This window comes from Melospiza melodia, chromosome 2, assembly GCF_035770615.1.
Source record: "Melospiza melodia melodia isolate bMelMel2 chromosome 2, bMelMel2.pri, whole genome shotgun sequence".
In the NCBI taxonomy this organism is placed as follows: domain Eukaryota; kingdom Metazoa; phylum Chordata; class Aves; order Passeriformes; family Passerellidae; genus Melospiza; species Melospiza melodia.
Genome location: NC_086195.1, coordinates 125,129,133 through 125,156,185, shown reverse-complemented (window position 1 = coordinate 125,156,185; position 27,053 = coordinate 125,129,133). Strand labels below are relative to the sequence as shown.

At 42.2% G+C, this 27,053-nt stretch overlaps 1 protein-coding gene across 1 annotated transcript in view; it reads right to left on the bottom strand.

Annotated features, from left to right (window-relative positions):
* The window catches only part of SH3RF3 (SH3 domain containing ring finger 3), a 245,316-nt gene that overhangs the window by 72,138 nt on the left and 146,125 nt on the right, over positions 1-27,053 (bottom strand). The window contains exons 2-3 of the mRNA XM_063149876.1: positions 20,821-21,096; positions 14,122-14,217 (exon numbers count right to left, since the gene is read on the bottom strand). Of these exons, the coding sequence (XP_063005946.1) occupies positions 14,122-14,217; positions 20,821-21,096 (372 nt within the window). The remainder of the gene's footprint in view (positions 1-14,121; positions 14,218-20,820; positions 21,097-27,053) is intronic.

Genomic DNA, 27,053 nt, shown 5'->3' with positions numbered 1-27,053 from the left:
AGAGACCCTTCTCTTCCTAATAGCTGCACTGTGCACACATGCTACCAGACATGACACTGTTCCCTTTTGCTCATACTCTCAGATTTGTTCCTGGAAATATAGTTCTTGAAAAGGCTGGTTTTGGAATGATCAGGGTTGTGTGAAAGAAGCAACAATACCATGTAATTTTTTAAAGGAAAACCCTTGCTTCTAGCTTAATGAGACATAAGGAGGAAAGAAAAAACCCATGTATTTGCTGAAGTCCTTTATAAATTTGAGAAGAAAAGTGTTCTGGTAGGTAATGAGAAAAAGACCTACACCATCACCCCGCATCATCAATGCTATGTGCAGAAAGCATGAAGTTGGATACATCTTTGGAGGTATTAGAAGCTCTTGGAATTGCAGCACAAGGAGCTTATGGGAAAGCCAAAGTAATTTTTCAAGTAATGCAAGGCTTTGCCTACACTGAGCAAGCAAGGAGTCTTTGTTGCAGTGATTTACAACTTTGTGTAGAATAAGAAATCTTGTGCAATCAGGGAAAATTAAGTTTTATGTGCTGCAACTGAAGATTACCTGTGGGGAATTGCATACAAATAAATGCACTGTACTCTCTATCTCTGATATAGTGGAAATAAAGAATGAAAGCAAATGCCAAGAAAATGTTTTGGTTCAATTGCTTATAAAAGGAACCAAGGTATACACAATTCAAGCAGATATTAGCACTAAAGGGTTGTGATAAACAGCCTTTGCTCTTTTTGTACTATATTTAGAGACCTTTTTTTCTACACAGTGTTCTGGCTTCTGCTTCCCAAATACAAGACAGAGAAGGACTGCTGGATGTGGCACATGGCATTTGCATTAGTGTGACATCCCATGGGGCTGTATAGTGAGATTCTGTGTGCATGGAGCTCCTGCTACAGCTGGCTATAAAGCAAGGTTGCTGGTTGTGGTGGAGGGCTCCTGCTCCAGCTCCAGGGTTACAGTGCATGTTTCTCTGGAAGCAGCCAATGGATGTCAGCCCTCTGTCACAAAACTGCTGTGTCTTTGGAGAGATGCATCCAGCCTTTGGGTTTGCTATTTGCCAGTTGGGGTGAAAGTGTGAGTCAGGACAGATTGTGCTGCTGTTTCACCAAACTATGGGATGTTTCCCTAGAGGGAGAGTTCTGAGATGCTTCTCTGGAATGGGGGATGAATTATGTGTTTGAAAAGGGCAGCTGCACCAGGATACATGAATCGTTTCTGTGACAGGGAGACTGGTCTTCTTAGCTATGCACACAGATTAAAAAAAGGAATTGTGCTGAGGGAGACATGACTTGACAGCCTGAGTTTGTGTCTCCTGTGGTTATTACAGTGCAAACTCTGCTTTGAATTGCCTGCACATTTAAAGCACCTTCTTCCTGCATAGATAGGCTGATGCCTGGTACAGCAGCATGGCTCTTTTCCCTCAGTGGGAGCATTAATTTGCATCCTTTTTTGTTCTATGCAGTGACCAGTTATTTTAAAATGATTTTTACATAGCCTTGTCTCACCTTGGAGACCTCTATACTTCTGTCATACTGCTAAAAGGCAGACAATGAACTGGGATGGCATTATGGGCCAGGGGCCATTACACATGACATATTGCACGCTGCACAACTGGCACATCTCTTTTTTTGCGGGGGGAACCTGACCAGTAATTGAAAACCAGTCTGTAAGAGATGAAAATAAGTTTTCTGTGCTATATGATGATGCAATTTCACAACTCTCCCCCCTCACCTTGTGGAAGAAAAATCTGACAAAGCTGAACTGTGTAAATTCCCTAAACTCTGAAAATTCTTGGCTGAAAATGGCAGCACTCAGCCTCACACTCATGGCATGACTCACTGCCCCTCACCTCAAAGAACCATTTATAGACCTCTTTGGAGAGTCTGAGATGTTAAAATACGATTGGGGGCAAGCTTGAGTTCAGAGTGGGAGGTCTCACCATTGACTTGCCAACAGCTGCAGTCAAAAGGACATTGAACTCTCTGGCAAGCAAACTAGAAATGTTACTTGTTCAACTTTTTGGGTTTAATTTCTGGTTCAGGGTAAAGGATGCACACCCAGTGCAGCGGAATCATGCAGTGAAGCAGCTAGTGCCTTTGCCTCTTGTACACCCATTTGGAGCTGGATCAATGTTCTGGTTTCTGTCCAAGCCTGCTCTGCCACAGGTGTCACTGCTAGATAAGAGGTGTGCCATTTCTTCAGCCCCAGTGAGCTTGGAGCAGATCATTTAAGATGCTCAGGCACATGTGTCACATTACTGCAATAAAGTACGATGATTGCCAGCATTAGTCACTTTTATGACATCCATATGCAAATGCTGTTTATGCTAGTATGCTACAAGTGGAAGGAATTTGGAAAACCACTGCTCTAGGCCATGCTGTTTGAGCTCTGAGATGGCAAAAGGAGTGGGCTAGCAAAAAATCTGCACAGTAGGAAATCTTTTTGAAACTGCAGAACACTGGGGGTTTTTTCCTGTTTGTGGGATTACTCAAGCTCAAATATTTTCCTAACGCATTCCTTTCTGAAAACAGTCTGCCCTGCATTGCACCTACATTCCGTAGGCAGAGAGACAAGTTGTCTCAAGAAAACTGAAGTTTTGCATACTGTGACCACATTGTGTGATGCAGTCACACAGAAACATTTATTCATACTTATTTTTGCCATTAAATGCTGAAAAGCTCCTACCACACATCAGAATTTCATTGTGAGAAGCATTATGCAAACAAAGAGCAACATGACAGCTCTTGGCCAAAGGAAGTACAATTTAGGATGAGGACAAGAGACAATGTATAGTTATAGACAAAATATACAGTGCAACAGTCTTATCAGCAAGATGGACAGAGAATTGCACAACATACATCTTCTCTAGCCATCACAGCCAAGAGCAATTTCAGAGAAGGATCTGGAGGAGCAATTCTGATGCAGATGTTTGAAGCATTCATCACAACAGTGAAGAACAGAGCACTATGAAAGAAATTTGGGATTAAAAAAAATGACGAAGTGATTGTCGTAGTTGGCATTCAGTAATAAATAAAAGACAACAGGCAAAGAGTAATGAGTAAGCAAAGGGTTGCAAGTAAGGGTGAGCTTTATAGGCTCTAGAGGACAGAAAAAGACTCCAGAGAGAAAGAAAGGAATAGCAGCAGATGACCATTTCAGACTGTCAAGAATGAGGCACATCTGCATTTGCTAAGGATGCAAAAAGGATACAGCCATAATCAGGGTATGACCTGATGAGAGTTTGATCTTTGCAAATGCTCAGCAATCAGGTTGGACAAAGACTGGTAGAACTGCCAGCCATATGAATGAATTAAACCACTCAGGAGGATGTGATTCCCACTGGCAATGTCTTTATTACTTGCCATGAAAGTACAATGCTCCCTCTTTAACCAGTGGCCAAAGAGAAGTAACACACTTAACTGTGTACTGTGCACTGCCCTGGAAACTCAGGTATGTGCTTAGTGAGAGCTCCTCCGTGCAAAGGCAGACCTGTGTGTCACTGGAATGCTGTGGAGCTGCCTTTACTTTGACCTTAAACTCATCCCTCAGGAGTGCTTTTGTGTCTTCAAGGACCCCCATAGGACAAAACCTTGTGCTTGAGACACAGCAGCAATCCCAACACAGTAGTCAGCCAAGGTTAAACCATGACAGCCCCCCAGGTGCTTTAGGGCAGAGAAACTCGGTGCCAGTACCAAGAGCTCTCAGATCTCATTTGGCCTGGGAGATTTTCATTAATTCAGTATTAATCATCTCTATAGCTCTTCTTCCATTCCCATAGTTCATATAATGAGGGATAATAAAATCTTGCATCCACCAAATCAATATATCTACACACATCTCTTTCCTGAGCAATGCACCTATGGAAGTGAAAGGCTTTGGCTGGGAACAGGCAAATCTAAGGACCAGACTGGAGCAAGGAGGGAAGATGCTGAGGAAATTATTTCTCAAAGGTTAGAGTCATTGTCCTTTGTCCTGGGCTAGGAAAAGGATACAAGAGGAAGTCATTACTATAAATTCCTTACTATGTTGTTGAGGCTGAAGCAGATCAGAGAAAGGGATCAAAGAGATGACCATCAGGGAGTGCTCTCCCTCCTTCTGCATGGTTGCTTTCTTCTTGAGAAACAGAGCTGCCTCTTCCCTCAGTGCCATCCCTTTAGCCATGTGGTAAGAGAAGAATACCTCCAGCATGAGTCTATCACTATCTGAATGCTCTGGCACCTCTCTTTCTCTGTCCCAAGGTTTCCAGAAAAATTCTGTTACAGAAAAATTCTATTATAGAAAGCTCTCTCATGAAATTTCCTGTCAATTTGATTCAATTGTGTCTAAACAGATCGGAAGACTTCAAAGTCAGATTTAGAGCAGGACACTCCCTCCAGCCTCACTTAAGCAAAAACTAATATTATTAACCTGGTTTATGGAGTATCTAGTATGCTTTGTCATAAAATTATAACTTAATAAAATAATTAGATTAGTCAAGGGACAACCAGGAGGTGGAGGAGGTTGCTTGCACAGAGTCCCACATTCCTCACCTCACCATTTTTGCCTGATGGCTTACAGCACAGTGCAATGGCAGCACTCACTGCAGGATAACCATGGGTGGGAGCTGCTGCCCTCATAGACATGTTTTCCTGCAGTGTGAGGTACCACATGGCCTCCTTTCCCATCTTCCCTCTTTCTGCCCTGCATCAGCAAGGATGTTCATGTGACTGTGCAGTAAATGTAACAGATATGACTGGAAACTAAAACAGCTCCAGCTTAAATGAATAGCTTTCAACAGGGTGACTTCCCTGATTCATTCTCAGCATGCTGATATATCTGGTAGTCCTGGAACATGGAGGGCAGAAAGAAAGAATTGTCACCCATGAGTTAAAAGCAAGACAATCCCTTTGGCAGCAGCCCTTGCTTTTGTCAGATTAAAATAATGCCAGTATTACACTCAAAAAGGATGCAGCAGGACATAAAATAAACAATGGCTGGTCTACTTTGTAAAGGAATAAAGTAAGCAAAACCAATGCAATTTCTTCTACAGGATAGACTAAACACAAAGGGGTCAGCCTTCAAGAGTCCTGTGTGTTCTAGAGAAAATCTGGAAAAGATAGAGATTCCCAAATTAATTCCAACTATCTTCCTCTGTTTCTGATTTTCCCCTGTTTAATTTGCAGATTCTTCCTCTAGCCTTTTGAATTTGGCTTTTTCAATGTTCAGCTCTAACACCTAACAAAATGTCAGAGGATTTCAGACTTCAACATCTGGTTTTGGCACAGCTAATGACATTTTTAGGCAAAACCCCAACTTCATCTGTTATTTTTATTATTTGAAGCATGCATTCAGCATACACACACACACTCACTGATCTTTTTGTGCCTAGAATAAAAGCAGTTTGACCATTCCAGCATGTGCGACAATAAGAAGTAAAGAAAGAGGCAAACCCGATTCATTGCTACATTCTATCAGGAAAATCTTATTCTTCAAACTACTCTTCTTGAAGGTTCAATAGGTCAAGTTTAGACACATTTGTGACTATGTACCATGGTAGAATAAGCATAAAAACACGGAATGGTTTGGGTTGGATAGGACCTTAAACATGATCTAGTTCCAGCCCCCCTGTCACAGGAGAGGTGTTCCAGCCCTCTGATCAGCTTTGTGGCCCTTCTCTGGACTTGTTCCGACAGGTTCACATCTTCCTCATGATGGGGTCCCCAGAGCTGGATGGAGCACTGCAGGTGGGGTCTCATGAGAGCAGAGTAGAGGGAAGAGTCATCTTCCTCACCCCACTGGCCATGCTGCTTTGGATGCAGCCCAGGATGTGTCTGGATCTCTCGGCTGCAGTTGTGCACTGCTGAGCCTTGCTGAGCTTCTCATCCAACAGCACTTCCAAGACTTTCTTTTAAGGGCTGCTCTCAGTCCATTCTTCATGCAATCTGTACCTGTGCTTGGGATTGCCCTGTCCCAGGTACTTGGCACTTGGCCTTGTTGAACTTTGTGAGGTTTGCATGGTCCCACCTCTCAGGCCTGTCCAGGTCCCTCTGGATGCCCTCCCTTCCCTCCAGCGTGTTGACCACACCTCAGAGCTTGGTAGCACCAGCAAAGTTACAGAGGGTGAACTTGATCCCACTCTCCATGTCACCAACAGACATTTTAAACAGCACTGGTCCCAGCACTGACCCCTAAGGAATGTCACTCATCACTGCTCTCCACTTAGACACCAAAATCACTCTTTGAATGTAACCACCCAGACCATTCCTTATCCCCTGAGTGGCTCATCTGTGAAATCTATGTCCCTCCATCATACTTATGCAACATGCTATTTTCTGAAAACAAAGACCAGAGGGGGCTCTAACAGGCACTCCTTGGTAATTCCTTTTTGGTGTCACTCTCATCAGCTGTCCCTCCTGTCCCTCTGATGGAGAGCATCTTACCCACCACTGGCACAACAAAGGATAACATGGGCTTCCACCTCTGCCAGGTCCTTTCACAATCTGGGATTTTAATATAGGGCACACTTTTTTCATCACTCCCAGCATCAGGGCTGTGGCAGACACATGGAAACATTTTGCTCTTTGCTCATGGGGCTCTGGCCACCAGCAAAGGGGCAGAGAAGGCAGCTAGTTTGCCAGGGGCATCTCCCAAAACCCTCCTAATGACCCTCCATGTCTCTATTTGGATTTAAGATCCCCATTCAGAGTTTTAAGGCATTAGGAAAGCTCCCCAAGAAGGGAGCTAATTCCCCAAGAAGGAAGATAATTAAGATGTGCAACATGCACTAACAAGAACACTAGGAAAAAAGATAAAGAATGCTGGTGTGAAAAATAATGAAATCCTCTAGGATTTTATGTTTAATTAACTTCTAGACAGTGTATCTGTTGACATATAACTTCTTAATATACATTCATGCATTAGCTCTAGGTAAGTGAGACTGAAATGTACTTTATTTTCAAAAGGAAAAAGATCCCAGGAAGTCATCAGTGCTGAAACAATCTTTAGAAGCTGTCAAAGGTGATCAATGGCTGGAAAAGACAAAACGTCTCTTCAGTACCTTCTCTAGAGAGCATGGACTACTGATGAGAGGATCTAGATCCCACTCAGAGCCCTGTGGGACAGAGGGTATGCTCACTTGGGAATGTTAATTTCTAGTGCTTGGAATGCTAATTTCTAGTGCTGGGGTTTGTCACTGCAATGGTTGTGTGCTGTGAGGCTTCTCAGCACCACTGCAAAGCCCAACACATTTGTTGCACAGGCAGAACTTAATCTCTAAGAGATGTGCTATCTACTTACTTTATCCTTCATAAATCATCACTAGTGATTGTTTTGTAACGCAAGCAACCCTGCAACCATAACAGCAGAACAAAAGCTTTGAGGCAGCCCAAAACTCAGTGTAGAAATAACAGAAATGAGACAGAAATGCACCCAGGAGCAGAAAACATATATTAAAGCACAAGCCTGGTTCAGGTGATGTGAAGGTGAAGGGAAGGGCTGATGTGCTGAGAGCACAGGGAAGTGGCAGCAGATGCAAACACAGTAGGCCAGACCCCAGTCCATTTGCACCAGGCAGGATCCAAACAGGATTTTGCAGGGGAAATGCCAGAAGTCCCTCAGTGGATTGTGGCTATAGACCAAAGTCTTGTTATCAGATCAGCTTAGATGCCTAAGGAACCTAATTTTTGCCATTTAGGAAGCAGCACTTCAAAAATGCCCTGTGCAGATATAGAATTGATATATATCACCCTGAAAACTCAGGAAATGGGCTTATTTGCAAAGGTTGTGTGCTTGAGTTGGTTGTGCTGGAAACCTGTTTTTTGCCATAAATTGCTCCAGAGAGTTATTTTTACAAAACACAGTCTAGGAAATTCAGATGTTACTCATAATTAGGAGGAGTGGGTAGGAAAGATATTTTTGGATATGACAGCTGACAAATTTCTGGTTTAACACACCCTGAAACAATAAGAGGTGATAACAACTCGGATCTGGTTTTGATGAATAGAAATATTGGTCTTAACACATAAATCCAAATAATTTTGAGCTCATTCAAATGAAAGTAGGGAAGAGTAAAATCAAGAGAAGACCTGTAACTAAAACTGTCAGTTCGCAAAAGGCAAATTTTCACAACCTACAGCTGTGTCTAAATTTACATGCTGGCTCTCACCATGGCTCACACAGATCTCATAATTGTCTGGGCTGGAGGATGACTCAAATGTGACAGTACTCCTACCTATTTCTGTGTGCAGGCTTCCCCTCTGTGGCAGCCACCTGAGATGAACTTCAGTGCAAATGTGGTGACAAAGAAACCAGAAAGCTGCTCTGCTTTGGCTTGTCCAGACACAGCCTGAGGGGACTGAGTGACACGAAAAGGTCTACAGAGCTGAGGGGCTCAGCTAGTCCAGGGAACACCTGACATTTCAGTCAAAAGGTGACAGTGGAACTCAGTTTTGTATCCTGAAGAGGGAGGAAAGTGTTAGAGAATCTGTATGAATGATCACTTTATGAAGGGTGCTAGAAATCAAGAGAACTTAAAAGAAACCAGTCGAATTTAAAGAAGACAAATTTTCTGCCCAATGTCACGCTAATTTACATTTTACATAGGAAATTAAATCAAAGAGCACAAGGTTCTTTATTTATAGAGGCAAAAGGGAACATAAGAAATCAAGCTGTTATGCAGAAAAATGGGCCACAGATTAAAAATTATGTGTATATATATAAGTAATAGATATATAATAGAAGAATACATATTTATATATTGTAATATGTTGTATATTTAATATTTTTCTCACCTCTGACAGCTAATACTCTTAGTTTTCCTGACTAACATAATCTTTATTTGAACTTCCACAGACTATTTTACTTTGTATGCATGTAAGAGTACTTTAAATCAATGAGTTTTATTCATGGATTGATGTGAAGATAGAGGTCCCTCTGGCAGCCTACAACAGAAATTCTGCATGTTTTATTTTGAATGTGAAGCATGAGAACTGTATTTTGTACTCCATTCACACAGAAATCTGATACCAAGAACTATCTTTGTAATCTTAATCTTGGTATCTTAATATTCTATACAGGATAAAAACAAGTGGGACCAACTTTTTAGAAGCTATGAAGGTGCAGGAATGAAATTCTTAAAACAATATATGCACAAACCTTGAAAATGCATATCAATAAAGCTTTCCAACAGAAATTGGCTGAACATCTCTTAGCACTTACATTATTGTCAGCTTTACAAGGTTCTTATTCCGTTTTTATCTGACATACAAAAGGAGAGAGAACAGAAAAAAATCAATTGTGATGTTAATGGGTATAATTCTTAACTCATTAGTGTTACACCTACTTACAACTGGGATGAATTTGCTCCTCTGAGATTTAGTAAGTCAGCTTTTCTAAAATCATCTACATTAGCTTCCATCTACCCACCTTTCAAAAGATTCCATTTTTATTCACATTAAATGGTTCTTGCAAGGCTAAAATGAACCATTTTTACAGTACTTAAAAACAGAGATTGCACATTCTTTTTGAAAAGGGCACCAAACAAACGTTAGTATTTAATGAACATCTAATGCTTCAGGTTTTTTGGAAGGTTTTCATAAAAGATACTCAGAAAGATTCAGAGTGTGCTGCCACCAAGACCACACAAAAATAAATGATGGGTCAGACATCAAGGTTGAATTAATTATGAGAGTCCCAGAGGGACCCATCTGTCCTGCAGCTGAAAGGAGAAACCAAACAGAATGAGGAGAGAAAAAAACATAAAGAAGAAGTGGACAGGGTAACAATCATTTGTTGAAAATGGTCAAAATAGCTATTAGAGCTAGAAATACACATGCAGACACATCTGAGTTTTCAATAATATAACTGTGATGACTGCCACTGGGGACACCAGCATAGTGGGAAATGGCTGTTGGGAATCTGCCTGTAGAGAAAAAAAGGACAAAATCTGCCATCCAGACTGAAAGGGTAAGCCATCTGCGTTCATTTACAGCTAACTGAAGGCTACTCTCAGCAAAGTACATGGTTACACAGCTGAGGACCCTCTTCTGTGCTGGGAACATGGGCCTCTGTGACACTACTGAACAACCTCAGCTGGGATCCTGGTAAATGTGCTCGGGTTCACCTCTATGGTTAAGCTTTTTTAGGATGACTTTTAGATCCTGCAGTACAGCATAAAACTTGAATGGATAGTCTGCTTTGCAAAGATAATTTTGGAATGAAAAATCATTGTTTTCTTTAAGAAATGCATTTGCTTTTGGATTTTGTTTTGTTTTCACTTCTGCTTGAACTCTTTTTAATCCCTGACTTGCAAGAATTATTTTCCCTGGGGAGTCTTCTGGACCGATGCTGCAGGGCATTGAACCCATCAGCTCTGCCCATTCTCCTCCTCTCTCTTTCTCCGAGACCTCCTTTCTACTTTTTTCTTTCCTTTTTGACTGTGAAGAACAGGAGAAGATCCTCATTACCCTGCTTCGCTGCTCTGTAAAAAGAATTTTAAAGCTCCTAATATTACTTAATCACAGCTTTCAGTGCTCCTGCTGCCATAAAACATTATAACAATGGGTTGGCACTTCATCAATTGTAATTTGCTGATATTACAGTCACAGTAGCGCCCAACATAATTGCCATGCTCTACCACTGATTCATAAGGCTTCTTGATCTTGGTCAATCTTTTTCTTTGCTCTGGGGATTGCAGGCAGAAATTTTGCTCTAATAGCTTAGAGTTTTGAATTTCCCAGTTCCTGCCCATCCGAGCAGGATGCCTCCCTCCAAATACTCGGCACACCATTGCCCTCAAATTTCACTCCCAGTTACTTAAATCTATTAGGACACACTTTATTCTTCATTGTTCTCAATTTTGCACATAGCAGCAGAACACAACTTTGAAACAGAGATAATAAAAGTTATTAAGAATGAAGGAGCTAGCTTGAAGACAGTAAAATAAAAGAAATTTTGTCAGGGCTTTGAATTCCTTAGAGGTCCAAAACTCCTCAGAGCAAGAATATGACGTCAAACCATACAGATTATTAACAAGATGTTTATTTCAGGACAGAAGGCACATTGAGGATCAATTTCATTATATTGTGAGGTTTTTTCTGTAGACAAATGAAAATATAAGTTATCAGCCCAACTGACTTCTACTGAGGATTAAGGACAGCAACAAAGTAAGAAGAAACAATAGTCCCAACTCTCCCTGACAGAACATATTGTTTGTGACTCATGCTGTAAAAGTAATCATTGAAAGCTGTGAATATTTGTTCCTTATCCACTTGTAACTGCTCTGAGGATGGGACAGAGATGATACTACAGAGGCAGGAAAAAGCCTCTCTGAAGACATGTAAGGACCCTTGTTAAACACTTGTAAGGAATAAAGAATAAGATCTATGCCACATTGCACTCATATGGCTGTACAGACAACCAAACATGATGCTGAGATAGAGACTTTCTAAAACACTGCAGGGGCAAGGTGTATTTTGACATCTGCTGGTTTTTTGTGCATCTTTCTGCAACCAGGATCTGGCTCTAAAAGCTTCCTTTACAGAAGTGGTGATCCTGGTGAGGTATTTGCTAAGCATCCCTCCTCACCAAGCATTGCAAAAACTTTGTAAGCCCCTGCAAAAGCCTTTTGGGCAAGCACCTGTGTGAAGGGTAAAGCAGCAAATTGCCAGGACAAAGTGTTGACACAAGAGGCCAAAACAAGGATTATATGCACTGTTTGTAGCCCTGGCATGCTAAACCCTGAGGTCCTCAGTGGCTGGCTTGTTTTCCAAAGCTCTGGCTTGCACAGCAAGGGTAAGAGCTCTTGTCTGGCCGTGGGAGCAACTGGGGACAGCAGAGCCTGCCAAGCTGGAATTCACTCTGTCCAGAGTGCAGGGCTTAGGATGCCATGTGAAATCCCACACACTTCAGCCAATCCACTGACACAAATGGAAGGCTACTGTGAGAATTAAACTTTGCTTATTCTACACATTTTGCCAAGAGTTTGAAAACCACTTAATGGACTTAGACAGACTTGAGGAGTGTTTTTAGATTCAAGTACTACTTGTTTAATGTATTTACTTTATAAATATCAGCACGGAGATTTAAAAAACTTCTTTGGGACTTGACCTGCTAATTCCTTTTAATTTTTAATGCAAAGTAACATCTGAAGCTGGCAACAGCAACATAATTGTATAACTTGAATACTTGCATAAGCTCATCTCATATTCAGAGCTTATGCCTTAATCCACTATGTGAATGAAATAGGTGTCCAATATTGTAGTCTGGAGGATCACTTCCCTTTGGTTTTACAAACCACTGCACAAATATTATGGCCATGGCACCCAAGCATCTCATTTGAATAGGGCTTTCAAATCTGCAGATTTCAAATTTATACAGATAAAATACATGTGTGTGTATGCACATGAATATACACATATACAATTGAACTTTACCTACTCTGTGTGTGTATCTGGTATGAATGTATATGCATGCAGACCTTGCCACACATGTTCTTGGCCCCTGGTGCTGGCCACCTGGCTGCCTGCATCTCTTTAGAATCTGCAAGCATCACTGTTCTGACCCTGCACAGCGCCACCTCCTGCTCTTCCATGGCCACCCAGGATGTGCTAGTGCTTGGAGAACTTCAACAAGTCTTTAGCAAGACTTCTCTGCAGGCTGTTCTTCTGAGGTTATGAGCCCTTCAACCTTCAATAGCAGTAATTATGGAGAACAGATACCTAGGAGTGGGAGAAGGATCAGGATGCTGCACAGTGCGTAGGCAGTGCCAGCCTACAGATGAAACTAGAGCTGGGGAAAGGTGCTGAGGTGCAGTGGTGGCTGGCTGTGCAGAGGTCCCCCGTTCACTCCTTCTGCAGCAAAACTCAGGACAGTAACATTGCACTTTCCAGGGACAAGAAAAAGAAGGGGAAAAGGATGAAATCTGGAAGAAACCCAGCTTTCTCATTTAATCACAACAAACTGAACATGTCTCACACATTCAGAATAGAAGAAAACTAGTCATTAACTTATGTGAGGCAGCTGGTTTCCCAATAACAGCTCCTACACATTCTGGTGTTAATATTATTGTTCTTGTCAACTGTGGGAATGCAATGTATATTAATGACGGTTTATTCCAAATTGGTCATTGTCGGAGTTAATAATTAGGTAGTCAGGCACTAATTATCTCTATTTTGTCTCCAATCACTAACTAAGAAAACTGGAGAAGTAATTTCAGAGGCAGGCACCAGAGCCACACACAGTAAAGCAGGCTCTGCTCTGGGCACAAGAGATTCTTCACTGCAGAGGCACCAGACAATGGCTGGAAGCAGAGTTGGGGTGATGCTGCTCTGACTACTGAGTGCAGAGTGGCAACACCCCACAAAAATGCACATGCATGTGGTGTCCATCTGCTCTTTGCACCCCTGGTTCACCCATGAGGGAGGAAAGCTCCTTGAAGACACTGCCTGGCACCTGGACAACAGAGCTGCACCAGCAGGGTCACCACTGCTGGCTGCAGCCCTGGTCCCAAGCAACATCTGCCTGGAAGGGCACAACCGGCAGCAGGGGCAGCAGTGGGAAGAGGTGGAACCACAGGTGTGCACAGAGGAAGTGAAGTCTCAGCATTTACTCTGAAATAAGAATCCTGTGGAAATTACAACAGGAAAGAGCTCAGGATAAAGATGGGTCAGGCACACATGGAATGTGAGCCCTTGGGCACATGGGTGGAGGTGCCTGAGCCCCTGCTGAGACAGAGAACACCCTCAACAGGTGTCCCCTGCTGAGACACAGACCCCTCCTCAGGTCTGTGCATTTAGATCACGGCTCTCCACCAGCCCAAAACTCACATCTCTCCTCAGGTGCGTGGAGGTATCCCAACTACAATCCTCCTCCCCTATTTCCCCTATGCACTTTGGAGATTACACCAAAGGGGAAGCCTTTAGAAGGAGATCATGGAGCATATTTTGCTGACCACTTTAAACTGAATTGGGTGTACACCCATAGTGCCTTAGCAGACAGCAACAAAAGCAATTCCCTTTTCAGTAATTCTGTTTTAGTTCATCCTTCTCATATAAGAATATTTGAGATTATCCTGCCCTTGTAAGCACAAAACCCCCACAAGATTTCAAGACCAGCATCCACCACCATGTGTTATAAACTTACCTCAACATAGAGGATAGGGAAAATGCCAATCTTGTCACCCAGCATTCCTTCTGCCCAGTTGTCATCCACCCTCCTGATGACTGTCAAAATTTCATCCTAAAATCAGAGATACACAAAGCACATAATCAAATATTTTCAGTAGAAAGATGCCAATTTTTGGTTACCCAAATGATAGCTTAGAGAGTGAGTACACAGAGGAGGTCACAAGCCAGGTAAAAGTGTTTCCTGAATCCTGTGCTAGCAGCATCCCTGGCCCAGCATCTTTTCCCAGGCATCCCACTCAAAGTGCACTGAAGCACCCTGCAGAGCAGTGCAGCTCATGCTGGCCGCCAGCAGCTCCAAGGGTCTGAGCACAGCAGGTGGGAACAGGTAACTCCTGGCTTCATTAGGGGAGAGAAGAATGTCTGACCCAAGAGGTCACCTACAAATCACAGGTGAAAACTCCTCAGCATGAAGTTGCCCCTGTGCATCCAAGGGTCTGTTGTGATGCTTGTGTGCTCTGGAACACAATTCAAAAGGAAGTACCAGTACAGCACAGGTAGTCCTGGAAACACTTCCAACAAGGAATAGTACAAGGTGCTCAGCAACAAGCCTACACAGCTAGCACACTGAATGTCAGTTTTTCTTTAAAAAAATATTATAAGGTAAAACTGCAAAGCAAATAAAAAAACCAAAGGTAACATGTCAAAAAACCAAATTGCATTCACCTGTTGGATCAGCGTCAGTTTAAATTCAAGTTCATTTCCTAAAACCAATGGTACTTTGATATTATGTTTAATCTAGGGGACTCTATAAGAATTTCAGGAGATGATGAACAAGTACAAACCAGATTCATATTGCTCAAATTTTCACTTGGTACAGTTCACACCCAGAATGTACAAGTCATTAGGAAAGCTCAAGTGACTAGAACAAAACTCTGACTTTTTCCAGATTGAACTACTCAGTTTGCCAATGGATTTCTGCTACCATCCCTTTCTTCTGGGGTCATCATACTAAACCCAGGCTTAAACAAGCACTGCTTTCTACAACAGCTGTGGAAGGCAACCCTCTCAATGGGGCTCTGCCTGGATGCTCATATCTTCTATGAAAAAAGGAAGGAGTGGGCTGAGAAAAGCTGGGAAGTCAGCTTTGTTCCCTCATGGCATCCAATCTTTCTCTGCTCTTGCACAGGAATTTACTAAAAAGAAGAAAATCTCTTCCTCCAGAAAGCTGAGACAGAGTTCCTGGCCGATCTCACTTTATTTCCACTGCTCACTCTGTGAAGATAAGAGCAATGCATGGTCTACCACGCTCCATGTAACAAGATCCTGATGTCAAATGGCCAGGCAAGGGCAGCTGGTTTTTTTTGCAGATACTTCTTACATAGAAAAATCTCCCACAAATTCCTGATCCAGGATGTTCAGACCACGGATTGGCTTTGATAGAAAAATGACCAGAACAGAGATGTGATGTGATGTACTTAGTAGTTTTTGAACATGTGCATTTTGAATACATGCACCCTGAAATAGTTTAAATGTTTCCTTTGCATTATTCATCTGAATGATCCATTAGGGGAAAGCTCATAGAAACGGCTACAAACTGAGTCCTTCAGCTATTTATTACAGCTGGAAGGATGCAAAAAGAATTTGTGCATTTAATTTCCTGAAGAAACAGATAGTATTCCCTTCCAAAACCCTGTCTGCACAGACCATTTTTGATCTGTTTAAAGAACTGACAGTAATACATCTCTGCAAAGCTTCCACACACTCTTACAAAAGACCGATTAGCATAAATTTAGAATCTAGGTAAAGGGTGTAAACGAGGAAAAGAAACAACTGCATCACTTCAGGGACTTGCTATGAGTGTTCCTATTTTTTATATTTGCTCAGCTATTTCCCTAAAAGAGTTTTTTAAAAACACAAAATGTGATGTAGTCTACACTACACATACATACATAATCTTATGTGTGTGTAAGTGCATACACATGGGTATGAATAGAATCATAGATTGTTCAGGTTACAAAGGACCTCTAAGATCATTGAGTCCAACCATTAACCCAGCACTGCATATAAATGTATATATATATTTGCAACTATTTACACATGTAAGAAATTAGGAAAAAAAAAATTAAACTCTAAAACCCCAGAAGCTTTTGACCAGATTTTGCTAGAGGCACTGTGCAATCCCATCTCTGGAGCAGGCTGTACAGACACCTGGCAGGAAAGGTTTATCCTGTGTTGACTTTGCTCAAGGATGGGGTGGGGAATGGCTGACCTTTGAAGATGCCTTTCAACTTTACCTTCTGTGGATGTATGAAATCTGGAATCATTTCCATACACTGAACTTCATTTGGCTCAGCCAAGTCTGACTGCTGAATATGGTCCTGTATGAGAAATGCATCCTGAGATATGCTGACATTCAAAATTAGTATCATTGTGGTAGAGCAAAGTGCAAATTCTTGAGAATTCCATTACATAATTAGTTTTAAGAAGGGTGTTGAAAATCTTCAGAATTACAGCAAATCCCAAAAAATCTTTTGAATTTTTTCTATTACTAGAAAGTTTATTTGAATGTTGCCAACGACATTATTCTTCACAGTGAGCTGGTGAAAGCTTCAGCATGAATTATTTTAGAACTTTATATTAGTTGGATGGCCGTGCTACTTATAAATTCCTAGAAAGGTTCCCAAAAGGATCATGAATAGCAAAACGCCACAGATCTCTTGGCACACCACTTCACTATTTCACATTGACTAAATTGATTTCCAGGCAGCATAAAGGAATACAAGCCTCAAATCTCATTTCAAAAGCCAATGGTATCCACTGTAGTTTGGACAAAGATATGTCGCGCTCCTTTTATGCCTGTTGCTAGACCCTTTAATTATTTGCTCTCTCCTTCTTGCTTGAGTTTCTCTCGATTCATCAGGGCTGGATCAGCCTTGTGACAGGCATGTGGGACCTGCAGTTCCAGTTTATAATCATTATCAGAAGAGAAGTCAAAGATAAATCACTTAAAAAGCTATCTGATTGACAGAGAAATGAATCCTTTTGCTGAGAAAACAGCACAAAATTCTGTCCTATAACAGTCATGATTCACAGCCTGATTTTTATTCTAGTCATTAATGGCCATTAACGGAGCAATACAGAGCAGCTGTGCCTGCTATTCTGCAGAGATAACTACTCCATCTAGAGCACTGGGGAGCTCGCAGCGATGGCACCACGTGCTGCTTGGTGAGTCCAGAGACAGCGCTTGCCAGCTGGCACCAGAATCCTGTCACCAGCTATTGCTGGGATGTCCCTCTGTGAACAGCAAGTGCTGCTGGAACTGAGTGCTAAGGGGCCGCTCCACAGCCAGGAACAAGCATTGGATGTGATGGTTCTAAGATTGGCACAGCTCTTGTTCGACACCACTGTGGGCTGGGATCAAAAGTGTTGGAAAATGAGGGAAAGAGTTGATGTTATTAACAATGTGCTGAGCAATGAAGCATGGTGAACAGCTGATGCTACCTTGACAGGTTTGAGCCTCATCGACCAGCGTCACTCAGCCTTCTGATGGCCATGTGAAGATGCATGCAAAGGGTGGTCAAACACCAAAACAAATGTGTGGGCTGACACTGGACTCAGTGTAAGTCTGGAGCAACTACTTCAGATTTGCACTGCTACACCTGAGAGCAGAATCCTCCTGCATGTGGTTTGTACCAGCATTCACAGCCCAGAGAAGGATAGATAGAGAGACAGCAGGATCCCATGTCCATACTGTGGTACCACGTTAGGAGAGATTAGACAGCCGAACCAGTAAGTATATCCCAAGAGCATGCAATTAGCCTCTGTAGGCCACAGCATGGTCCCAACCACACTAGAGAACATCAGGAGTACAACTTCTGAAACTACTGTCATTAAAGTGGTGCGCAGCTGACACAAGGCTGGAACCAGTTGTTACATAGAAAAAAATAACTGCCGGGTTTGGCTAATCACTGCCAAAGACTGAGGGAAAATAAATTAAATAGGAAATCTGGATAAGTTCTATCTTCTTACAGACACCACAGAGGAGAGAACAGAGGTGAGACACTATGCCTGTATGTATGGCTTCTCTGGGAAGAGGACTTGAAGGAGCAGTCCAAATGGTGCAAAAGAATGTGGGAGCTTTGTTTTTTGTACTGGATACTCGAGACAGATTTTTCTCTGCCCCTCCTGAATTTATTCTTACACATAAAAATGATTACATTTACATCTTTGGCCTTTTATCTGGAGAGTGTTGTATCCTCAGGAGATGAAAATAGGTAAATGGCAGAAGCACCCTGCAGCACTCCTCATGAGGATCTGTGTAAAGCAGACTTCATTTCCCTGCAATACACATCTGGAACAATGAAACATTTTCATTTTGAAAAATGTAACAAAACAAATTAGTAAGAGGAAACACCAAATATCCTCCCTTTGTTTTCTTTTACTGTGCCAGTAGGTATTCTGAGTAAAAGGGGGATGGGGAAAAGCAAAGCCCAGCAAAAGAACAACAAAACAAAATGATACAGAATATCCCCATGTTTGAGTTTCCTTCTTGTAACTTCTCTTTAGAGGAGAACTCTTCTTTATTTTATGTTTATAAGTAAAATCCAATCACAAGTGTCTGGTAGCCTGAAATGAGTTGCAGTACACAAATAGGTTATATTAGTTTGTGTAAGTGTTATGCCAATGTAACCCCTCTGCCAGAGGAAGGAACAAATAGTGTAAATGAAACTGGTCCAGCATCTTCAGATGCAAGCTGAGACATTCAAGTGATGCATATTACCCAAAGTGACAAATCCCATCTCCAGCACTGCAGTGCTCAGGACTCTGTGCAGAGGAACTGACTGCATCAGCAGATGATCTATAATCTGGGCTAAACAGGAACCTTCATCAGCACAGGTGACAGCTAAAATTAGCATTGAGAAAACTGATGAAAACATGACGGTGAAGTCCCAAGATGAAAAATAGATTATTCACTGTCAGGGAGAACAATAGGCAGGACATAAAAACTGTTACAAGGTGACAGTGTGTGTAGTGGAAGGAGCTGAAGAAGAAAATAGCAGTAGAAGAGAAACCAAACCCCCTTGGGGAAAACACAGTCATCAGGGATAAAAGGATGCCGACAGTAACACGAGGGGTGAAAACAAGGAAAATTGAGAGATTGAGAGTAGAGCTATACAGCAGGAAGAAATGCTCCATGTGAGAATGACATTGGACAGCCAAGAAAATGAGAACTATCACTATACAAAGGCAGTTATTGTAAAGGAGGTTTTCTAATATATGGCACCAAATATATCAAATGCAAAAGTGTCTAGGAAAGGACCTGCTGTAACAAAAAAGACCACAACTGCCTGGAACACCTATTAAATTTCTTAAGACTGAGCAATCAAGGAATACTTTAAGCAGAGAAGGAAGACTGCAGCTCAGAGAAGTCACCAGTGTACCTCTGGGCAGGCAGCGAGGAAAACAACGCACCAGAAAATATATATTTACTGATAAGGTCTCAGAGGTAACTTCTGGCTAACTTCTGTTAGTGCAGGGCTGCTACTTCTCACTAAGCAGCCCACTGTCTCACAGAGATTCATGGCTCCAGGGAGGCTGGCTGGTCGCAGGGTTTGCAGTGTTTGCAATCAAACACTTCACTTGCTATGGAGCAAAAGTGCTTACAAATCCTTTGTTAAATAAATATGAGAAAGTATACAGTCTAGGAAATTGCATTCTGCTGAGAAACACTGCATGAGTGAAAAAGATGTTGCATTCGGTGAGAAAATTACATGCTGCAAATAATTCATTCAGCTATAATAAGTAGCTTCAAAAGAGGAGGTCAGTAAAATCCTGGTGAAGGATATTTTTATCGTCTATTTCATATTCATTTTCAGCATAACTGTTATTACTTTATGTGATACTATAACAGCCGCAGACAGCTGAAATAAAACAGAAAATGACAATGAACAGATTCTCCATGGCATTCACTGCCATAAATTAACAATAGAGGATGGACTTTATTTTACTATGAGTTTCTTGATATCCATGAAACCCATCTAAGGTCAAGACAAATTGCTAGGGAGGGGAGTGGGAGGCAAAAAGCAGGTGGGGAGGAGGGGGTGAAAGGGAAAACGTGACATTTTAAATCCAAAGGAAATTACAATATCTCCGTTTTCTCACATTCCAACAGGAATTTATTAAACATTTTCGTTTTAAAAAACCACCAAAGACCATTTTTTAAATGTCTGCCTTTTACTGTATTTATGTTCTTAAAATAGGAAATACTATTATGATGATAGTGTATTTCAACTGCTAATTGGTATATGGTATGATGCAATACACATTTTGAAGCTGAATGCCATTTTAAAACACTGGAACATCTGATTCAATAAGAAACATTAAAAGACGCATTTCCATTAGAGTTTTTTTTCTGAAATTTGAGTAATTCTTGGGGAACATTTCAAGGCAGATGAAATGCATGCTTTTTAGAGGGAAAAAATATTCTCAGAAAGTGTGCAGCCAGTTCTGCTTGTTGAGCTTCACTAGCTTTACACCAGCCTTGCTATTCATGGCACAATCTCACAGAGTCCAGGGCAGGCCAGGGAGGCCAGGAAGACAAGGAAGGTGTCCCACCAGTCCCAGAACCCCTGGCTCAGCTGCCAGCACCACATGGGCCCCATCACTCCCTATCTAAGCAGACTGCTGAACATTTTAAAAACACCTATTCCCCTACCTTGGTGAAGGTCAAGCAATCCTTGTCTTGATCTTTATCCTTTATTTCAAAGTCGTAAAGTGCTTTGCCCTGAGGTGGAGCCTGTGGGAGGGGCTTGATGCACTGGATGTAGCTGGCGGGGAAGAAGCCGTGGTTGCCATTGAGCTCCCCGTGGTACCAGTTCTCGTCCACCTTGCGCCGCAGGATGATGATGTCCCCCTTGTTAAACTTGAGGTCACCAGGCTCCTTTCCCTCATATGTGTACAGGGCTTTGCCATAGGGAAGCTGAGAAACACTCTGGGGAAACAAAACAAACACCTTTAAGCAATCTCCAGCCAGCACCAATATCATTCCTAGAGTCACTGTTTAGCTGGAAGCAAACTGAGCAGCCATGGTCCTTTACCAAATGACCCCAATGACTGCAGCAGACTGCCCCATAATGCTATACTCTGGATCTCAGGAAAACTAGGATGCAGGTGATGATAAGCCTGAGAAGGTAGGTGTGTTACATCAGAGCAGGCACTGTCCATCTCATGTAGCTCAGCTGAAATCTGCAGTACCTCTTACACCACCAAGCAGCATCGTTTAATTTGCAAAATATCCCATGTAAGCAGAACTATATGTTTAAACAACTAAACTTGGACGTGTCAAAAGGCAAAATATTAGACATGCTGACCTTCAGAGTTGCTTTGGTTTCTGAAGCTCAGAAGAGAAACAAAACAATACATGCTTGATGATTCACAGGGTTATAAAAGCTGGCAAATTGGTAATTTTTCATTGCATTTGTTTGAGCATTTCCAAACATTTTTGAGTTTGAAGCCTTTTGTTTAGCTTTTGATTCTGTAACCAAATACTCTTATTTCTTTCAAAATCCCCAAGTCTCATGCGACTCACTGAGGGCTACTGTAAACAGTTGTAATATTCTTTGCTGGCTATGAATTAATGTCCTTGTGGAAAAGTGGAATAGGCAGAATGCCCCAAATCTTTCTTTTAGAACTAAAAAGAGCTCTGAAGCTTTCACTGTCATTAAAAAAATTAAACAAACATACTGAAAAATCATGGCCCATGAGAAAAAAAAGCCTAAGAAGTTCATTGTTTGGTATGATAAAAGAGTGAAACCTATTTGATGGAAGCCACTTGAGTGTGAAGAATTCTTGCCAGAGTTCATTTTGTCCCAGTGAAAGGTAGATTATCTCACCCAGGCTGGGACTGCATGAACAATGTTTTGGTGGAAGTATTGGTTTATGCAGCCCCTGTCCTCCCCATCTACTTGCTCCTCTTCTTGCTGAGTCCCACAGAGCAGGGGGTAACTCTGTTGGACACAGCCTCCTGCTGCTTTGGTCCTGTCACAGTTCTTTAACCCATACTGGAGTGCAAAAGGTGTATTGCTGTATTATCCTATACCATTTTCCATTTTATTTATTTTGAACTAAGAGTCAGCTTGCAAATACATACCAGCACATAACACAAGGGATGTTAGAGGAGTCCTTAAAAATCAACCTTCTGTAAGAAGGTTTGGTTTTTATTTTCAGAGTTGTATTTACAAAAATGACACGGTTTTCTTTGCATACACATGCCTTTGAGTAGTCTGTTCCCTGCTGTGCATCATGCTTGTCAATGGGGTGTCCTATAGGGACAATGAAAAGGTAAAGCTATATTTAATAAAACACCCTGGTATTCACCCAGGTGTTTCTAATGCCTGTACTTCTGGATGACATTCCTGTGCCTAAAATAACACTCAGATGCATTCCCCAGAGGATAGGTGGAGTGGCCTGACAGAAACACTGCACTTCCAGAAAATGAGATGCTGGGATGACTTTTCATGGTATTTGTTAAAACCACAAGCAGAGGCATTTTTCAATTCCGATGGGTGCATTAAACGGACCTGCTCTGGTGGGGTGGGTTTAATGCTCTTCCACCTGCATCTTTCGGCAGGAGGAGGAGAAGCAGAGCCCTGCCTGCACTGCCTGCACTGCCTGCACTGCTTGCATTGCCTGCCGGCGCCTCCGCCGCTCCTGGGTGCCAGATGGCCACGGCGGCAGGCACACACCATCAGCTGATCAAAGAGCAACTTTCTTCAGTGCACCTTCACACACAGGTGTTAACTTACTCATTTTTATTAGGAAAGGCTTTGGTAGCTGTGCAGGTCTTGGAATGTTGTGTGACAAATCTCTTTGCCTACAGCCCACACTGAAGGAGACAGGCCAAGAGGCACAGCTCTTCAGAGCGTGATCCATGTTGTCTGGAGGGGGATTTAATTTCTTTCAGTTCTAACTTTTCTCGTTAGCAATGTGCAGTTCCTCTGCAAATCCTCTGTATTCTTCTGGATTTTGCTGTATCTGAATGGAACTACCCACTTAAAGACCAGTTGTTCTGGAAGCTCCTTCAAACATAACTAAAAAAGCAAACAATCAACAGCCAGCTAACAAAGCATCAAACAGTCTCTGCCAAATCAGTGGCAGCATCCTACTGATATTTTTCTCTCTGCCAGGATGGTTATTTCCCTTGAAAGCAAATGTTGCGCCCTACACAGCATTTTAAAGATTAAGCATACAATACCATCAAACTCCTTAGGTAAGGCACAGATTGTATTACTCATTTGAAACTAGGAAAAAAACCCCACACTAAGCTGAAAGACTACAGAGTCTTGTAGTAATTTAGAAATAAAAGAACCATTACTTTAATTCATGCTGGGAGAAGAAACTTCATCAAAGGAAGAGTAAGACTTCTGCCAGGTGCACACTGCCGATCCAGAAATTTGCCTGGCAAACACGCTCTGTATCACTTACCCTAGACAGGACCTTCCTATTCCCAAGATCTTTGTAGGAATTCAAGGTCAGATCACTTTTTTTACTTTTTAGCCACTTTCTCTTCTCAAGCCTCATTTTACTGTGCAAAAAGGCAACACAGTAGCCCCCAGTGCTTCAGAAAACAAAGGGGATTTTACTTTATTGCACACTTCATCAATGAAATTCTTATGCAATGCATGCTGGGCTTTTATTGAAAATTAATTGGTCTGGCTAGAAGATGATTCAGGTTTTTTAACTTCACCTGATGCAAATGAGGACTTTTAAGAAAAACAAATCAACTGCCAGACATAAATTTGAAATCTGGCATTGTTCTATTTGGAGACCGTAATGTGGGTGTTTGTGGTTTAGTTGCTTGTGTTCCTCTTCTCTTTCATGGGCTTATCTGTGGGCCATCTAGGAGCTGTCCTACACAGAGAAGATCTGGGCAACTGACAGTGGGAAGGACTTCCAAAACAAACTGTTCCAATTATCAGTTACTTCCAAAAACAAGCTGCTCCAATTGTTCAGAATTTCTAATTCTGAATCACAGCTTTTCAACTAAAAACTCTGTAGAGGCATTTTTTAAGGTGAGCATGTTATTTAGTGGAAAAGATACCCACTGACATTGAGACATTTCCCAGCCTTTCTGTAAGGCTCTATGTACCCATTTTGATTTGAGTGTCCCATGTAAACCTTGCATTTACTGTGGCCCAGGTATCAGTGTCCTCTAATCCTTTTCAAATAAAGCTACTTGCTCTGTTCTAAAGCTTTAAGTATCTGCTCAAATCAACCAAAGAGAAAAATTTAGTATCACAATTACAATTAAAAAACTCAAACAAAGCAAAACACAAAAACCCCAAAGTACCCCCAAACAACAAACCAACCAACCAACCAGCCAACCAACCCTAAACACTTAAGATAAACTCTTGAAGCTCCTTTGATTATATATTCTGGCCAAAAGATCTAGCTTTCATTGGACTTTTCATGGTCACATTATATTAATGGATCCTAAGAAGGATATTTTTGGAAGTTTCCCTTTATTATTCCTATTTTTGTTTAATTCATAAGTGAGAAGCAGATCAGATTCAGAAATTTCCTCTGAACTACATCTGAAAGGAGGGATCATTAAGCATCTTTTAGCAATCTCTGCTGCTGTTTTCTAGTTGCAATGTGGTTCTTAGAAATCTTCCTCTGATCTTGATTATCTTCCTCACTGGCAATCTTTGTGCAGACAAATCTGGCCTATCCACTCCTTCTTCTTCACTTGACTTTCCCAACTCAAAGGAAAAGAGGTTGGCCAGGACTGATATCTGACTGATGTTCAAACTCCCCAAGCCCTGCTGGTGAGCATGGCCTTCCCATTTTATGTTCAAAACCTCAGCTCATGCCCTGTCCTATTTCCCCTCAGGTCTTTGTTCCATGCAGCAGCATTTCAGTCAGAAATCATCACCTTCAGAATGTCCATGTGGTCTTTCCTACAAAACCTTCTAATCTAAACGAGGATATAAAGTATCATCCCACAGATCAGACTCAAGCAAAGCAGAGACAGGCAAGGTTCAGCAAGACAAAGCACAGTGAGGTGTTTCTCCAGCAACTGCAGGAGGCTCACACCTTCCTCTTGCTCCCTGCTTCAGCAGAGCAAAACCTCCTTACCCTTCCTGTGCCCATTCCATGCATGAGCATTGCCACAGCAACTGCTGGTGGACAACACTGAGCCTCTGCACTGCACCCTTGGCATGCACTTCATCCCCTGCTCCACCACCTAAGTCCCTGCTCATCCGTGGGGCCCCATCCTGGCATCTCCTGCCTCACTGTGTCCATGGAGAGGAGCTCCCTTTCCAAGCCTGGCCCCAGCAGCATTGTGCTGCTCCTCTCCCTGTGCCACTCAGCCTCTCAATGGCCACTCCTGCATCCAGACACCAGTGTGGTGGCAGCCTGGCTGTCCCGTGAGGAGCTCAGCATAGACCACCACCCCACTGCCTTCCTCCAAGTCAGCTCCTGACCTGTGCTCCACCATAAGGAACCCCTGCCACCAACCCCCTCCCCAGCTGCCATGAAATCTGGTCGGGCACAACACAGGTGGCTGCAAAATTAAACAGCCTCGACATCTGAGTGCATCAAGGAGTTGATTTGCCCTGCTGGTTTATTGTGAGGCTAACTGGCACTTGGCTATGATGTGTATTAAATTTCAAAACTCTGTGTGGGTGTGTATAGAAATAAAAAAAATTAAGAAAGGAAGAAAGGAAGGGATGAAGTCACAGTCAATGGCAACAGCCAGTTTCTTTTTCCTGCCACTAAATCCATGCTGGCATGATGCTGAATACTGCCAAAGGTTTCTTTTCTATGTCAGCAATCAATACTGACGTGAAAGCCTGAAGCGTTAATATGCTGAAAATCCCCCTTGCAGAAGACTCAATGATATGTTGGCAACTCAATCATTCTGCATTTGTGTTTCAGCAATGTCAAATAGCAGCAGTTAAGCAGAAACCTGCTGGCAAATTGACAAATAACAGCCATGAAGCAATTAACTGGCAAAGCTAGAGCATTCTTCATTATGTATCCTGAAGAACAAAAGGAATGGGAAAAAACCCAAACATGCTTGCTTCCAATAAATTCTCCCAGTAGAAAGCTTAGTAGAATGTGAGCTGCCCAGATAGAGTAGGTGTTCAGTTTTCAAAAGTTACAGAAAATAAACTCTTTCCCAATGTGCACAAAAGCAACGCAGGCTCCAACAGGGGTCAGAGCCTGCCAATTTCTGCATGCAGGACTTGGTGGAGGAGGTCACTACTTCAAAAAAAATGTCTCATGCTTGCCCAAAGTGCTATGTAGGTGCCTATAAAACAAGAAATCAAAAATAAAATAAATAGGGCAAGGCATCCAGCTACTAAACCCAGACAGAAATGCTATGATCCAACCCTTCTCTCAAGCTAAGTTTGTGTTTAGATCCTTGAAAGCCAAGAAATCTCTTGAGGCTCCAGCTACAACTCCTCTCCACAACAGCAAAGCAGAAGATTTTTTTTCTGCAGTGTGGAAGCCTTGTTAATGCTAAAGGGTAATTTCTCTTGCCCAAGCTCTTGCCTTGTGCAGGTCAAACTGTGCAAAACCCTCAACCTCACTGCTTCAAGGGGTTCCCTTGCACATGGAAATCCCCCACAGGAGGCAGGTGTGATTCTGCCTGCCCCATGGGGCAGCAGTGTCACCTCACCCCTATGTCAGAGGGTGAAAGAATCAAAGAATTGGAGAAATGCAAAAGGTGGAGGAGTATTTAACTCCTGTTTCCCTTTGCTCCATGAATCTTGATCATCATCTGTGCTAGGGGTGAAGCAGGAGGGGATAAAGCCAAACAACCTCAGAACACACTGCTGGAACAGCCTGACAGGAACACTGCTAGGGACAATAATTTGTTTTTTTAAAGTCTGTAATAAGTCGCTTCAGCAAAACACACTGGCATGTTGCTTCTTGCAG